Here is a 15,474-nt window from a genome sequence, read left to right on the forward strand (position 1 = left end):
GAGGAGGAAGAGGAGGAGGAGGGGGGGGTAAGGAGGCTGGCTGGTTGCTGTTTTTTTTTCTGGACTCTCATCCAGTTATGACCTGATTCCCCAGGCAGGCCCTTATGTCTTATTAATGTGGAGCTACACAGAGGTATGTATGAGCCTCTGGATCCAGCACTTGTAGACAAGATGTAATCCCATCTAGAAGAGGTAGGGTTCCAGCAAGGCCCAACAGTTGAATCCTAGCCTTGTGTCAGATAGAACATTGTAAGACGAAAAGAAAAGCAACTCTGAGTTCAAGCCATTCATTGTAAAGAAATGTAAGGACCAGAGCGTTGCTTTGTAGTAGAGAAGCAGGTTGTGGTTTCAGACAGAAAGGAGCAGCAGCAAGATGGTGCCCTCTAGTGTTATAGATCTCGGGCAGCATCAGGACCAGGGAAGAATGGGTATATTGGAGGGCTTAGGAGATGGGGATTCCCCATCCTTAGGCGAGATGAGTGTTGCAGTTTGCCATGGCTGCCTCAGCTCACAGCTCCTCAGGCAGCTATCATCTGCAGGTTATGCAGATCCAACTCTTCAGGAGTCTTTGCCACCTCTGCCCCTTGTCAAGAACTCTGGTGGTTTCCATAGCTCTGACCTTGGCTTCAGGGCCTGGCCTCTAGTTGTCTACTTCATCCAGAGCAGCCCTGCCTCTTTGCTACCAAGGCCTCTTTTGGAACATGGCTCCCCTCTTCTATAGCCTGGCCCGCTGGCTGCTCTCCACAGTTCCACCTCTGTTGCAGCTGTTATGGCAGTGGCTGCTCCAAGGTCTGCTGTCCCCACTGCTGTTTTCAGCTTAGCCTGCTCTACTTAAAATAAGCAAGGCAGATACCTTGAGATAAGTGTTTTATTTGGCCTAATATTACAGCCCTAAGGGAGTCAGCACAGGACAGGGCTCCCACACCCCCGATTCGCTGAAGGAGGGACATTGCCACCACCAAAACAAACCTTCTATGCAAAGGAAGGCTTCTGTTTGCATCAGTCATAGTCACATTAGTGTCCCTTTTAGCACCAGGCACAGGAGTCTCTCTGCTGGGTCACCAGAGGAAGAATTCCTACTTGGGCCTCGGAAAATGGCTGCAGAGTCATCAAGTGATCACCAAGGCTCAGGACAGCAGAGAATGTGGTGCAGACTGTTTCAGACAGCCCTGGATGGGGCTGCACCTTGGGAGTTGGAGCAGGCAGCTGTGGTGGTTGTGCAGTTTCTTTAAGGTGTCTGTAGAGTGTTCAAAATGGCTGTGGTGGCATAGGGTAGTCCCACTGGCTGTGTGTCTTCCTGCTTAAGGCAGTCAGGACACAAGGGACATCGTAACAGCTGCCAAGGAGGGAGTCAGGTCACGCGCCTCCCAACCTCCTCATTCATCTCTAGGAAAATGGACATCAGAAGCGGGGCTTATGTTGTGAACTTACCCTGGGATTTCTAACAGTGTTGTGCAGTGCTCAGCACCTGTCCTTGCTTGGGGAGAAGGGTTTCCGTGTCAGTCTCAACCCAAAGACTTCTTCCTACCCAAGGGGCTGTGAGAAGCACATGCCCCACGGTATAAGAAGGGCTTCTGGGAGGTGCTCCCTGTGACAGAGTGGCCCTCCCCTTCTACAGTAGGCATCACCACGTGGCTTTCACCTCTCTGTGGCTTCCCCCTTTTTCTTCTCAGAACTCTTGTCTCTTCTCTCTCCCACACTTGTAACGTGAAGCTGAAAGAAGAAGAAAGCATAGCAGGTGTAGGAAAGGTTAAGTGGCACCATGATCTTGTCTTTAAAATGGTGGCACAACTCATATGTGATCAAATAATTTGCCTGGATGTGGTGGTGCACACATAATCCACGGAGGCAGGAGGATCACAAGTTCAAGGCCAGCCTGGGCTGCAGAGAAATACCCTGTTTCAAAAATGAAGGGAATACCAGCAACCAAACCTCACTGTGTACTTTTACCCTGGTTATTTTCCAGTGAAGCACAACTGGGAGGCCATGAGGGAAGCGATCCAGAACCACATTGGCTCCTTGAACTGGGGCTACAGGGTAATGCTTCGGGAGAAAGGTGTGACTTATGTCAACTCCTTTGGGGAGTTTGTGGACCCGCATAAAATAAAGGTATGATGTGGATCTGCTGCGTTCATTGTCCTCCCTTACTGTCATTGAATTTGGCTTTGCACTAAAATTAAAATTCCATGTTGCACAGTTAAGGACCACAGCCGGTGTGTCACACTCACAATGTGTGGCCTCCAACGTGTGTGCTTTTCAGACTGCTGCTTGTTGGTTACATGTCACGTTAAATCATAAGCCTGTGCATTTTAAAGAACTTCTAATTTAAAGGTATTGTTTGCCTTTCATTTCATTGTTACTCAAAATATTGAAACAGCTTGAAGTGCAAAAGACTAAAATTAAGTATTCGAGCGGCTGGAAGCTTTTAGAAAATGAAAACATAACTTGCAGTCTGCAGTATTTATAGGGGCTGCTTAATGTGGCTATGTATATACTGCTTATATACCATCGAATTTCTGTAAGCAAATGAGGTCATTTGGATGACCACAGGAAGATTAAACTGGAGTTAGAAAGACATCAGCCACTGTCCTCAGTGGATCCCTGTGCCATCAGATCCACATCTGGATTGTTTTGTACTTTTCTTTGAAAACACAGCATAAAGTAATCTTTGTAGGATCTTAGGTTTTTGTTTTTTGTTTTTTGTTTTTTTTTTTATGTCAGATAGACCAGCTGAGACCACTGAGGGCTGGTCAAGTTGAAGTTGTTCCTTTGAACCTTCCAAATGCTATAGCAACTAAAGGTAGCTTGTTTCTCAGCCTGTCTGAGGCCTGGTAGATGGCTGAGTTGCCCTTCCCTACCCAGCCTCTTCTGGGACCTCATCTCCGCCTAGGGCTCAGGTTCAGAGCATCTTCTCTCCCGTCCCACCCTCAATTATCTGCTTCAGGACCATCCTAAGGAGCCCTGACTCAAGCCGTAGCCTTCCAGCTGGTTTAACTCACGTGTTTAAATGCCATTGTTGGCTTTGGAGTTCTTACCTGGAAATGTATTTCGAATCATTCCTACAATCACAAATATCCAGTAACTCTTGCTTGCTCTCCTTATCTGTGGCATGGTGTGTGAGAGCCTTCAGTTTTAACTCTAGCCTGCCTTCCAGGCTTACACGTCCAGGTCATTCAGAGTAGGGATGCAGGCAAGAGTAGAGGCAGGAGCTGTGGAGGAGAGCTGCTTACTGGCTTGCTCCCTGGCCCATTTTCAGCTAGATTTCTTATGTAATCTTTCCAGGGTAGTACTGCCTCCCCACACCAGTCACAGCCGAGAAAATACACCACAGACTTTACCCACACCAGCTTGATAAGGGCAACTCCTTGGTACGTTCCTTGTCTCCAGGCCTTCGGCAAAGCCATCCTAAACTGGCTTTGTCCTAGACACCCCACCCCTAGGCAGGGCTGTGACCACCGTGCTGTGCATTCTTGAGCTGTCTTCATTGCTCTAGTCACATGGTGCTGCTGGCTCTACATACCCATCCAGCTGCTGATGCTGCTGTGAGTGTAGCGACGATGAGACCATTTGCCAAAATGTATTTTTCTTCTTTCAAGGCAACCAATAAGAAAGGGCAGGAAATGTTTTACACCGCTTCGAAGTTTGTCATAGCAACAGGTGAAAGGCCACGGTACTTGGGAATCCAGGGAGATAAAGAGTACTGTATTACGAGGTAAGAGTAGCTAGAGTGTTTCAGCTGTGCTACATTGTGTGTTTCCGTTTTATGTGTTCCCTGTCACATATCAGGAAGAATTTGAGTTCACGACAAAAGTATACACAGCACAAGAAGCTGCAGTTAACATACTAAAGTGACAAGATGTAAGATCTGGCCAGTAGTGAGGTCACTGGTAGAACCTACCCAGAAGCCATGCTCTTTCCAGGCAACTGCCAGAAGAGGTCAAAGCAAAGGCAGAAACCTAGTTGTGAGTGCATGGTCCAGGTTAGCCATGGCCCAGGCAGTCAAGAGCAGATGGCTCTTTTAGCTCTTTCTATACTGCAAGTCTACTCCAGTGCCGCCAGGTGTCAAGTTAGAGACGGTGATGCTACAGGGACTGTGCGGCAGATGTGTGTTGAGGAAATACATTTTTATCACACTGTTGTTTGGTTAAACATACCACTCAGCACACATACCATCTCCTACTCATACGCTGTACACACCTGCACATACCACACACTACAGTATCTCATACACTGTATACAATGGCAATATCATACTATAGTATCTCATACACTGTACACATCTGCACATACCCCATACTATAGTATCTCATATACCATTCACATCAGCACAACCACGTACACTACATACCATATACTATCTATTTTTCATATACCATATACATTCACGCACACATCACACACCACATACAGTACTCATATATCCCATATATCATACATATGCATATAACATACCAGATGCCTCTGCAAAACAAAATGTTTTCCATTCTATTTTGTAAAAATGCATTTATTTTATGTGTATGGGTGTTTGCATGTATTTCTGTATACCACATGTGTGCAGTGCCCACAGAAGTCAGAAAATGGCATCAGAATCCCTGGAAGTGGAGTTAACAGTTGTTACATCAGAATCCCTGGAAGTGGAGTTAACAGTTGTCTGTGAGCCACCATATAGGTGCTGGGAACTGAGGGTCTTCTGCAAGAACAGCCAGTGCACTTGACCACTGAGCCTTCTTCTTAGGCCCTCTGTCTTATTTTTTAGTAATTTTCTTATGATCTTATTTGATTTTGAACTCACTGGCCCTTGTCTTGACTCCTCCTCCTCTCAGGCAGGTCTAACTAGAAGCTTCCAGTGCCTGTTGTGTTCTTTTGATGTTTCCACTCAGGCACCAAATTGCCATCCAACAGCAGATCAGCACACACCGAAACCTGTTTCATGACTACCACCTGCACTCTGTCCTCTTGTGTCTTACAGTGACGACCTGTTCTCTCTGACATACTGCCCGGGCCGCACATTAGTCATAGGCGCCTCTTATGTTGGTCTGGAGTGTGCGGGCTTTTTGGCTGGCTTGGGGTTAGATGTGACAGTCATGGTACGCTCCATCCTTCTTCGTGGCTTTGATCAAGAAATGGCAGAGAAAGTGGGATCCTACCTGGAACAACACGGCGTCAAGTTCCAAAGGAAATTCACCCCCATTTCGGCAAGTCTGGGCAGCTTGGACCTTCTGTTATCTCTTTCTCTTTTTAAAATTTGCCTTCTAACCTAATTCATTTCATCAAGTACATTAGTCCCCACACACTCACACAGTGAGGAAAGTAACACATCTACCCTCAGGTCTACAACCCTCCCCCCCCATTCTCCATTCTTTCCCTTGACCTTTTCAAGGCTTCCGGCCTTCAGTCTCCTGGCTGTCTTCTGGTTTCTCTTCAGCCTTCATCAGTCATCAGGTAAACCAGCCTCCCTGCACACTACCTCTATTTTTTTGCCTGTTCCACAGTCGGATGCTTCCTCCCAGTTTTTCAGTCCTTTGAAGCTGCTTTTCAGGGAGCCCAGTGGTCACATCTGTGTCCACACATTATGGGTCTCTCTGCTGCTTGTAGTGTGACATGTCTCCTCTGCAGAGCGCTTTTTGTTTTGGCTGGTTAACCTCAGCCTGTGGCTTCCCATCCTGTCTGCTCAGCCTGCAGGTGCTGGCACTCATTTGTTTTTGTCTGCATCTCTTCACTGGCTTGCACGTTCTATGAATGCTCTGTGGCTTTAATTTTTCTTTGAGTACTAACGGCGCTCGGATTAACAGCGCCTGAGGAAGTGTCTTTCCTGAACCCCCACACGCATTCAGGGAAGCCTGTCAGACACCACTGCTTGAGTCCTCGTGAGTACTTCAGCTTTAACAAGATGACATTTAAGCACCATGTTTCCCACTTAGACCCTGATAATCTTTCTGACCCATACAGTAAGTGGAACACTTACTTAATAAGCCAACGCCTGGCAGACTTCTTCTCTTCCTTTTCTGTTTTTTATTTTTTGCTGCCTCCTGTCTCAGTGAATCCTCCATTTAATTCTATCTGCAAAATGCAGAACATGGATGTTTTCTTTCTCTGCTTAGTCTAGAGAGCTCAAGTGTACCCAGATACACATGCGATCATCACACTGCAAGCACACCTATGCATGCATGCCCTTTGGTCAGTTTGTTGTCTGCCATCTTAGAATCTGTACCTCATGTGTTCTTACTAGGTTCAACAGTTGGAGAAAGGCTTACCTGGAAAGTTGAAAGTCGTGGCTAAGTCCACTGAAGGACCAGAAACAGTAGAAGAGATATACAACACGGTGAGTGTGTGTGGTGAGTGTTCCTGGAAGTGAGCAGGCAAGGCATTGGGAAATGACCCTAGGCTTACTGCTCCTAACTCTTGGTAAGATGAAAAAACTTGGAGAGGGGTTGGGGGTAAGGGTGGGGATGGGGGAGGCTGTGGCCACCCTTGTGGTCAGTGATGTGTAAAGAGTTTCGTGTGAAGTATGCACATATGTGACTGTGCATGGAAAGCTCTGGAAGCTCACATCCAAACCACATTGATCTCTTGTTCTGAGACTCAGATATTTCATACATACATCTACTTGGAAATTTTATGGTAAATATCAAGTATATTTTATAAACAAAAGGTCAATAAGTCAAGTTTTCCTTTTCAAAGGCAAACAATTCCTAATTCTTGAACCAACATGTATAGCCTGAGAGGCTGAGGTACCAGTGGGTCTCTTAGACACAGTTTTAATAGGAACTGTACACTTACTCTGCACTCTTTATTCATGTGCATTATGTAGTTATCTAAAAAGTAAACATAAGTATATGGAGGAACAGGCAAGTTAGAAAGTGCATAACCAAGCATGAGACCAGCCTCTGCCTGCTGAGGCTTTGGTTAGGGTCACATGGTGTACAGATGGTGGCTGGCTGCTGCGTTCAGTAGCCCAGGAAGGTGACAAATCAGTCCACGTATTGAGATCTTAGAGGCTCCACCAGCAGTTACCCAGGTCTCTAGGAGATGAGCGCCTCTCATGGGTTTATTCCTGGGAGTTGTGTGTTATGTGGTTACAAATGTTTCTGTGTGTGTTTGTGTGTGTTACTCTGCTGCTGCTATACAAAACGGCCAAATTTTGTGGGGTTTTAAATTATTCATTTATTTGTGTGACTCTTACCTGAAACTCTTTCCTTATATTGCTTTGGATTTTCTGTGCACACATTCATATTCTTTGGCAGTAAACGGTTTAGTTTCCACTCTGCTGTAATGCTGGTTAGGTTTTTTGTCAACTTGACTCAGACTGGAGACAGCCAGGAATTGATTCTATCAGGCTGGTGTGTGGGCACGTGCTTTCCTGATTGATGTGGGAGGGCCTAGCCCACTGTGGGCAATTCTGCCCCAGGCAGGTGGTCCTGGGTTGTGTAAGAAAGCAAACGGGACATGAGCCAGGGAGCAGCTTCCCCCATGGCTCCTGCCCCTGCTCCTGTTTGAGTGCTTACCCTGGCTTCCCTGAGTGATGGGTGGGCTATAACCCAGAAGTGTAAACTGAAATAAACCCTTGCCTCCTCAAGTTGGTTGGTCAGTGTTTTATCAGAGCCACACAGAGCCACCCAGGACAGCAAACTAGCCAGGGCTCCAGTGCAAGGTTTATAAGTAGTGGTGACAGACAACAGGCGACTCTCTTTTTCTCGATAACAAGAGGCAAGTTTCAGTGATTTCTTATGAAAGAGTGATGGTGGCAATCGAGGACATTATAGGTTTTGTTTGCCCAGTGTTTTTTTTTTCTTCTCACTTTATTTCTTTATTTAAAAATTAAGCACAGAGATTCACTTGTAACTGTTTCTCCAGCATTTGGGAAATGTTGGGTTGTTTCTTTCAAGGTCTTAAGTGAATTTTTAAGTCAGCTTTGAATTCTTGATATCAACCCAGTTCAGTGATTTCAATTTGATTGTTTAGAATTTAAATATCTATAGTTATGAGTCATGTTGGTATATGTATGTGTAAGAGCTCATCTGTGGTATATGTTGACACTTTTATGATTTGTGTGTGTGTATGTGTATGTAAACATTTGTCAGCTTTTTTGAATCAATCTCTCACTAAGTAGACATGGCTGGCTTTAAACTCACTATGTAGTTCAGGCTGGTCTCAAACTCATAGTGATTTTCCTGCTTCCATCTCCTAAGTGCCAGAATAATTGTGTGTTGCTATGCCCGGCTTTGACTTATAATTGTCTTTTATATTACCAGAACATTATATCTTAAACATTTTAGGCTTACCTGACTGTCAAGGTCATCCTGGTTCATAGAAGACAGTGACGGTGTGTGTGTTTATTCACTTCTTTATCTTCTGGTCACATTTATGGAATGTTAGGATTGGACTTTATGTTTGGTGGGATTTACTGATGGAACCTTCTAGACTTAATTCTCCAGGGGAATGCGTGAATGCAGGTTTCTTTTTTTTAAATAGTTACTTTTGATTTATTATATCTTCTTTTAGGAATTAGCCCATTTCAGCTAAGATTGCCAACACATTGGTATACAGTTGCTCATATATAACTTACAGTTGGATGATCGGCCTATTGTACAGTTGTTCATTTTTGCAAATGCACATGCTGGCACAGAGCACACTCCTTTAAAGCAGTAGAACATGTTTGTGAGCCCAGGAGGCTCCATGCCCTTGCCAGCACCCAGCCACCCCTACTTGGTTCTGTCACCACAGACTTAATGTGCCCTGGATATCACACTATCGTAGTGTGCTATTTGCTCTTCAGTGCCTAGCATGGTGTATGTAGGTGGCATTTCTAGGGCCACTGGTATTGTGTGTTTCTGTTACTGGGGGCAGGAGGATGGGGTAGACATTGCATGACTGTTGGTTTTCCCTGGGTGTGTGGTGTGGGCTTATGGCAAGGCAGAGCAGCATGACTGGAGCACATAGTAAGAGCTGTGAGTGGAAGGAGCATGAGAAAGGACTGAGGTCCCACAATCCCCTTTGAGGGCCTGCTCCTAGTGACATCACTTCCTATCCACAGACCCCAGCTCTCAAAGGTTTCTCAGCTCCCAAGGGCATTACAGACTGGGGCCAACTCTTTAACACAAGAGCCTGTGGAAGACATCCAACCCAGAGGAAGGGTATACCCCTGTGACTTCATTTTACTTTAATTATCACCAAATCCCTCCCTATCTCCAGATCCTGTCACAGGCTGAGATACTCTGGGCCAGTACAGAAACATGTAGGTTTGGAGGTAACATAACTCATGGGCTTCTGCAGGTTTTGTGGGTGAAATTAATGTGATGGTTAGTGCTGGATAGAACCTAGAGTCTCCTGGGAGAGGGACCCATTTGCATACTTGGGGAGTTATCTTGTGTTAACTGAGATGGAAAGATCTGCCCACTGTGAGCTGTGCCATTCCCTAGCTGGGCCTGTGTAAATGAATAGAGAGAGCTCAGCAGCCCATTACGGTCCATCACGGTCCATCACGGTCCATCACGGTCCATCATGGTCTGCTTCCTGATTGTGGATGTGATCTGACAAGTTGCTGCAAGCTTGAAGCCTTGACTTCCCCCACCATGAACTGTGGCCAGAACCCTTTCTCTCCTAAGTTGCTTTTGTTTGGGCTGTTTTGATCACAGCCACAGAAAAGGAACTAAGACAGTTACTAGGCCATGTCTCTGAAGGAGTCCCTCCAATTTACTGGTCCAGGCCACTTATGGTATTTGACTGTTAGTCTTTTAATGCCTCAAGCATCTATATCTCCCTTGTCCTTCTCATGGGGATAATTTATGCTTCTGGTCTCCTTTCTAAATGCAGGTTTTGTTAGCAATTGGTCGTGACTCCTGTACAAGGAAAATAGGGCTGGAGAAGATCGGGGTCAAAATCAATGAGAAGTAAGTGTAGGGTCGTGGTACTGTTACTGCACATAACCCCATAAAAAAACTCTGCTAATTGCTAAGACACAACATTATAATGCTTCAGATTTTTCACCATAAGTATGATGCCAACCCAGTATTATTATCTTAATCAGCCAATTAGGGACTCTTAGCACAGGTCTTCAAAAGCTCATATATTTAATAGCAATCTAAAAACATATTTATAGAAATGTGTTCTCCCACTGTCTATGATTTAGAGTGAATCTTAGTATCTTTGATTAGCAAAAGAGAAACATTCAGAAGCCTGGGTGATCATGGGGACATGGAAGCTTCAGACCTGCAGAAAGCATGATCTCAGCTGTCTTCTAGGTCCCAGGACACCGCTGTCCCCCGCAGTCCCCGGCTGTGGTGCCCACAGTCCCCCGCAGTCCCCGGCTGTGGTGCCCACAGTCCCCCGCCGTCCCCCGCTGTCCCCGGCTGTGGTGCCCACTTAGCAGTACAGCTCTAGTGTGTGTGCTTTCCTCCTCACTCTACCAGGAATGGCAAGATACCAGTAAACGATGTGGAACAGACCAATGTGCCCCATGTTTATGCTATTGGGGACGTACTGGAGGGCAAACCGGAGCTCACACCCGTGGCCATACAGGCAGGCAAGCTGCTAGCTCGAAGACTCTTTGGGGTCTCTTTAGAAAAGGTGAGTGTATTCCTATTGTTGGCCTGTTTGTATATATGTGTGTTTATGTTTCTCTGTGTGTCTGTGTGTATATCTGTGTGCTTAGCTATGTATCTGTGTGTTTATTCTTTGCCTGTGTCCTGATCAGGCTGCGAGCATCTTGCACTGCCTGCATGGTCAACCCCATTCACGTGCAGTTTCACTTCCATCCTTTGCAAGATGACAGCTATGAACAGCATGGTTTCCTGTCTTGGTATTCCTTATTAAGACACTTGGGATCTGGGTGATTCCACTGAAGAAGCAGTGGTCTCTGGGTAATTCCACTGAGAAAGCAATGACCTTTTCTAGGAATTGTAACATCAGATAAGAGCGCGAGGTTTGTGGGAATAATAGTGTCCTCACAGGGTCTCACCCTTGGGAGGAACACAGTGCTTTGTCAGTAGTCCTGGAGGCCTGCTGCAGGGCTGGCAGGTGCAGGGTGGTGGCTCTGCTGAAGTGTTGCACATCCCCACAGTGCACATGGCACTTGGGGTGTCTGCAAGGGCAGTGGACAAATGGAAGGAAGCTGGTGTCCAGAAATCCATGGTGAGGCCTTGTGTGTGCATTCAGGAAGACAGCTGGTGGCTCCTGCAGGAGCCTCTGTAGAGACGCTCAGAGTTGTGCCGCTCAGCCTGCTCCTCTCCTCGAAATAACTCGAGTAAATAAATACACTTTTCTCTGAGTTTTCTGAAGTGGTAGACATCAGCCTAATTTGCCTCTAGCTGCTTAAACACAGAGATGTTTCCCTTCTGACCAGTGCAGGGCCTTCCTGAGAATTCCGCAGAAGTTCAGCACAGTGGAGGGATAAGATAGTGGCTGAACACTTGCCACCACATGTAAGACCCTCAAAATGCATGTGTGGTGGCCTACTTGTTAATTCCAGCCTTGCAGAGCAGAGATGGGATCCCCAGAGCAAGCTGGCCAACAAGACTAGCTCTATCAGGCATATATGGCTTTGACCAAGAGAACCTGTCTCAGCTGATAGTGTAGAAGAGGATGGAGAATGATTCCTGATGTGAACCTCAGGCCTCCACGTGCATGCATATTTCTGTGTGTGTGTGTGTGTGTGTGTGTAGGGTGCTTCCACATTTATAGCTCTTGGAGAAGAACCAGGTTTAAGTCTTAATACCAACATAGTGGCTCAAAACTGTCTATAACTCCAGTTCCATGGGATCCAATACCTTTCTGTCCTCTGTAGGCACTAGACACACAGGTGGTAAGCAAGCATACAGTCAGGGAAACACCACACACATAAAATGAAATAATCAATACATTTTGGGCACACTCTCTTACATGCTCACTAGTGCATTTAGGCTTCTCCAGTCTTCTGTCAGTTAGCTCTCATAACCACCAAGTCTCTTTTGATCTGACACAACCCCAGCTGTCTTTTCTGAATCCATGTTGTAAAAACTTCTGGAAAGCAGGTCACAGAGGTCTGTTGTGTTTCTCTTCTAGTGCGATTACATTAACATCCCAACAACAGTGTTCACACCTCTGGAATATGGCTGTTGTGGACTGTCTGAAGAGAAAGCCATTGAAATGTATAAAAAAGAGAATCTGGAAGTAAGACCGTATGTCCTTTATAATCAGCCATCCATCCTTGAATCCACTTTTGATGTAACTTTGCAAGTCTCTGTTGTGCTGATGTGAGAGGAATCATCCTTCTGCTTGGGAGGGTTTTAAGTGAATCTAAACTCTGTCTCACTGGCAAAGTGATAGAAAGAATAGAGCTACGGTGAGGGGGAAGTCGGGTCTATGAGTTAGGATTTTGGCGATGCAAGTCTGAAAGGCTCTTGCCCCAAGTACAATGACTCAGAGGAGCCTCCCCAGAGACATGGCTGTCCGAGTAGGGTGGGAGCTGGGGTCAGTAGCACAGGTGCTGTGCTTCATCTCAGGAGGCAGGACAGCTCTGTGTCTGCTGATCTGCTAGGTTTGGGGTGAATGTGACACTAGGCAGGGGTCTCGGTAGTCACCCTCTCAGCCCACACAGGAGCCAACAACACTCTAAATGCTTGAAAATGGAGTTTAGCAGACAGGAGGCCGTTTGTATATCTGACTAATGGCTGCACAAAGCAGAAGCGACATGTTGGCATTTTGGGAGCTTGGCTCTAATGCAGCCATCAATGTGCTCCAGCTGGGACCTTGGGCTTCCAGTGCTACGAGCTGTTGCTGCCTATCAGCTTAGGGGGCTAAGAGCGTATCGAGGAGTAGGTTTTGTGTGATGTTAATCTTAAGCTTTCCCCTTCTGGTCTAGGTGTATCACACCTTGTTTTGGCCTCTTGAGTGGACAGTTGCTGGCAGAGACAACAACACCTGTTATGCAAAGATCATCTGCAACAAATTCGACAATGTATGTAGATGCTGGATGCTCTGCTTTCTAGTCTACTCCATTTTCTCTGGGGGTTGGGCCCAGAGCCTTAATTGTGCACAGTACAGCTTGGGTTCTTGCCAGTTGGGTTTTTATGGCATCTTTAAAGATGGCAGCCAGGGCAGGAGCGAGCTCTCAGCTGTTGCAGAGGCTGGCACAGGAACAGGTTCTTAGCTCAGCCATACCTGTCAGGAAGCAGGAGAAGCTGCTGCTCAGAGCCCTTAGTTTTACCTGGATGGTCTAGAACTGTGGCCACTAACCCTTTGGCTACCATCCAGCCCCGTGTCCAGTGCACGTTTGTGCATTTCGTCAGCTGTGTGGCGCATGTGGAGTGCTGAGGGGCAGCCCTCAGAGAGAATCTCCAGGGCAATAGGCAGGTACTGATGGAGCTTGGGCAGGCAGGGATGTCTCCTGTGCCTGGCTCTGTCCCCTCTGTCCCTTTCTCTGTCTTCATGGAGGATCAGAATGGAGGCCAGAATCCAATGGAAGAGCTTGGCAGTGACAGCCTGTGGGCTCACCACTACCTTAGACACCCACTGCTTGTTGCCTCGCTGATGGCCTCCACTAGCATTCTTGAGCTCTATTGAGTGTCAGGAGCAGGCACCTGCTCACTGGGCCCACAGATCCTTCTAGTAAGACCACAGCCCTTGGGATTACACCAGTGTAGGGCCTTATTTCATATGTGCCATGTTTGTGTGGCCCTGTCTCAGTGGAATTCAGAAGTCACACTCCACCCATGAGCTCCATCATAGGCAAATTTGCGTGTGAGTTAGTTCTCACCACTCACTTGCTGACTCCTTTGACAGATCCTTTGAGGCTGTCCTCTGCTCAGTTCCTTTCCTGTGGGTGATCCTATATATTTTAGCTGTGAACTCCAGAGTAGACTTCCATTCTGATCCTTAGCGCATGGGAACTCTGTGTTCTGTCTCTATTAAAGGAACGTGTGGTAGGATTTCACCTTCTGGGGCCCAATGCTGGTGAAATCACACAGGGATTTGCAGCTGCAATGAAATGTGGGCTCACGAAGAAGCTACTGGATGACACCATTGGAATCCACCCCACCTGTGGTGAGGTAAGGAACAGGAGGGTATCCCCGGATGTATCTGTGTGTATGTGTGTGTGTGTGTGCGTGTGTGTGTGTGTGTGTGCATGCATGCATGTGTGTGTGTGTGTAGGCACGCCCAGGGGAAAGCCTTGTCATTCCTTGGGTACTGTCCACTTCTTTTGGAGACAGGGTGTCACAGTGACCTGAAGCGTGCCGATAGGCTAAGCTTGCTGGCCAGCAAGTCCCAGGATGTACCCTTGCTGTCTCCATGACATGGAGATTTTACAAGCATGTGCCTGCACATTCTACATGGCTTTCAGGGCTTGAACTTGGGTCCTCACATTGCCAGCTCTTTACCCAGTGAGAGTCTCCCCAGCCCACAGTGAGGTACCAGGGCTTCAAGTAGCCTAGCTTCAAAACATTTTTGAAATGCGATGTCAGAGATTTTTGATTCTAATATGTTTTATATTAGCAACCTAATTTAATGTGTTCTCTCAGTGCAGTTGCAACGTGTGCTTGTTAAAGCAGCAGTAACATTGCCATCTCTCTTCTTTGCAAACAGGTATTTACAACATTGGAAATCACAAAGTCCTCAGGGCTGGACATTACGCAGAAAGGCTGCTGAGGCTAGCCCTGCTGCTGTTGGGTTTCCCTGTCACATTCTCACTCTGTGCCCATGACATCTGTTTGGGCACTGGAGACCAGTGCCGGGATTTCTCCTGGCATAGAGATGAGAAGGTGGCAGAGGACCAGCATCAGCATCTGGAGTCTCAGCTGACGGCATGCAGCAGCCAGGCTGCATCCTTGACGCCTTGGCTCGGAACCTGCAGAGGTGAGCCAAGGCCGACTCCTGCACGTCAGCCTTGACTTTCTCCCACGAGGCATTGGATGGCACAGTGAGCCCACCTCCCTTTCCCAGTTGTCAGTGTTTTGACCCCTCACTTTGTTTCCATGAAGATATTATCTTTTTTCAGTTGTGGACTTGTCTGTAAAGAGGCTTGCTGCCTAGAGAGTAGCACTTAACGGATCTGTGGGGAGCCGGGTTAGAGCAGGTGGCTGCATAGGCCTCCTGCTAATCTAACCTGCTGTCAGAAGCCTGACTCGTACCTCACTCCTTGCACATCCTGAGGGGAGAACTTTGAAGTCAGCCTCTAGTCTAACTGAGGATCACAAGGAAGAGGAAAAAAAAACCCTTGTATTGCTATCGTTTTTTCCATGTTTATCTAAAGGGTACTATTAAAAAAGATTTTACTACAGTTAGTGTGATTTAATTCGTTCAACATGATTTGTTAAGTTATGATCTATCTCACTAAAATTTAAAAAATGTTTATATTGTTTTGTTTCTGAGGCAGAGTCTTACTTGGTGTTATAACAAGATTGTCCTGGAACTCAGTCCTCCTGCCTCAGCCTCCTAAAGGCTGGGATTGCAGGCATGCACCACCACAGCAGGCAGACCTTCCTCTTTACACATCCATTG

The 15,474-nt window shown here is 46.6% G+C and overlaps 1 protein-coding gene across 2 annotated transcripts in view; it reads left to right on the forward strand.

The window, feature by feature from the left end:
• Positions 1–15,253, forward strand: part of Txnrd3 (thioredoxin reductase 3) — a 33,071-nt gene extending 17,818 nt beyond the window's left edge. For both annotated transcript variants that reach the window (XM_031382528.1, XM_031382527.1), the window contains 10 exons: positions 1,967–2,109; positions 3,597–3,712; positions 4,970–5,195; positions 6,230–6,322; positions 9,814–9,890; positions 10,410–10,566; positions 12,040–12,147; positions 12,839–12,934; positions 13,890–14,024; positions 14,560–15,253. In XM_031382528.1, the coding sequence (XP_031238388.1) occupies positions 1,967–2,109; positions 3,597–3,712; positions 4,970–5,195; positions 6,230–6,322; positions 9,814–9,890; positions 10,410–10,566; positions 12,040–12,147; positions 12,839–12,934; positions 13,890–14,024; positions 14,560–14,622 (1,214 nt within the window). In that variant the 3' untranslated portion in view covers positions 14,623–15,253. The remainder of the gene's footprint in view (positions 1–1,966; positions 2,110–3,596; positions 3,713–4,969; positions 5,196–6,229; positions 6,323–9,813; positions 9,891–10,409; positions 10,567–12,039; positions 12,148–12,838; positions 12,935–13,889; positions 14,025–14,559) is intronic.
• The last annotated feature ends 221 nt before the right edge of the window (positions 15,254–15,474 follow it).

The sequence above is a fragment of the Mastomys coucha genome, unplaced genomic scaffold (assembly GCF_008632895.1).
Source record: "Mastomys coucha isolate ucsf_1 unplaced genomic scaffold, UCSF_Mcou_1 pScaffold20, whole genome shotgun sequence".
NCBI classification, from domain to species: domain Eukaryota; kingdom Metazoa; phylum Chordata; class Mammalia; order Rodentia; family Muridae; genus Mastomys; species Mastomys coucha.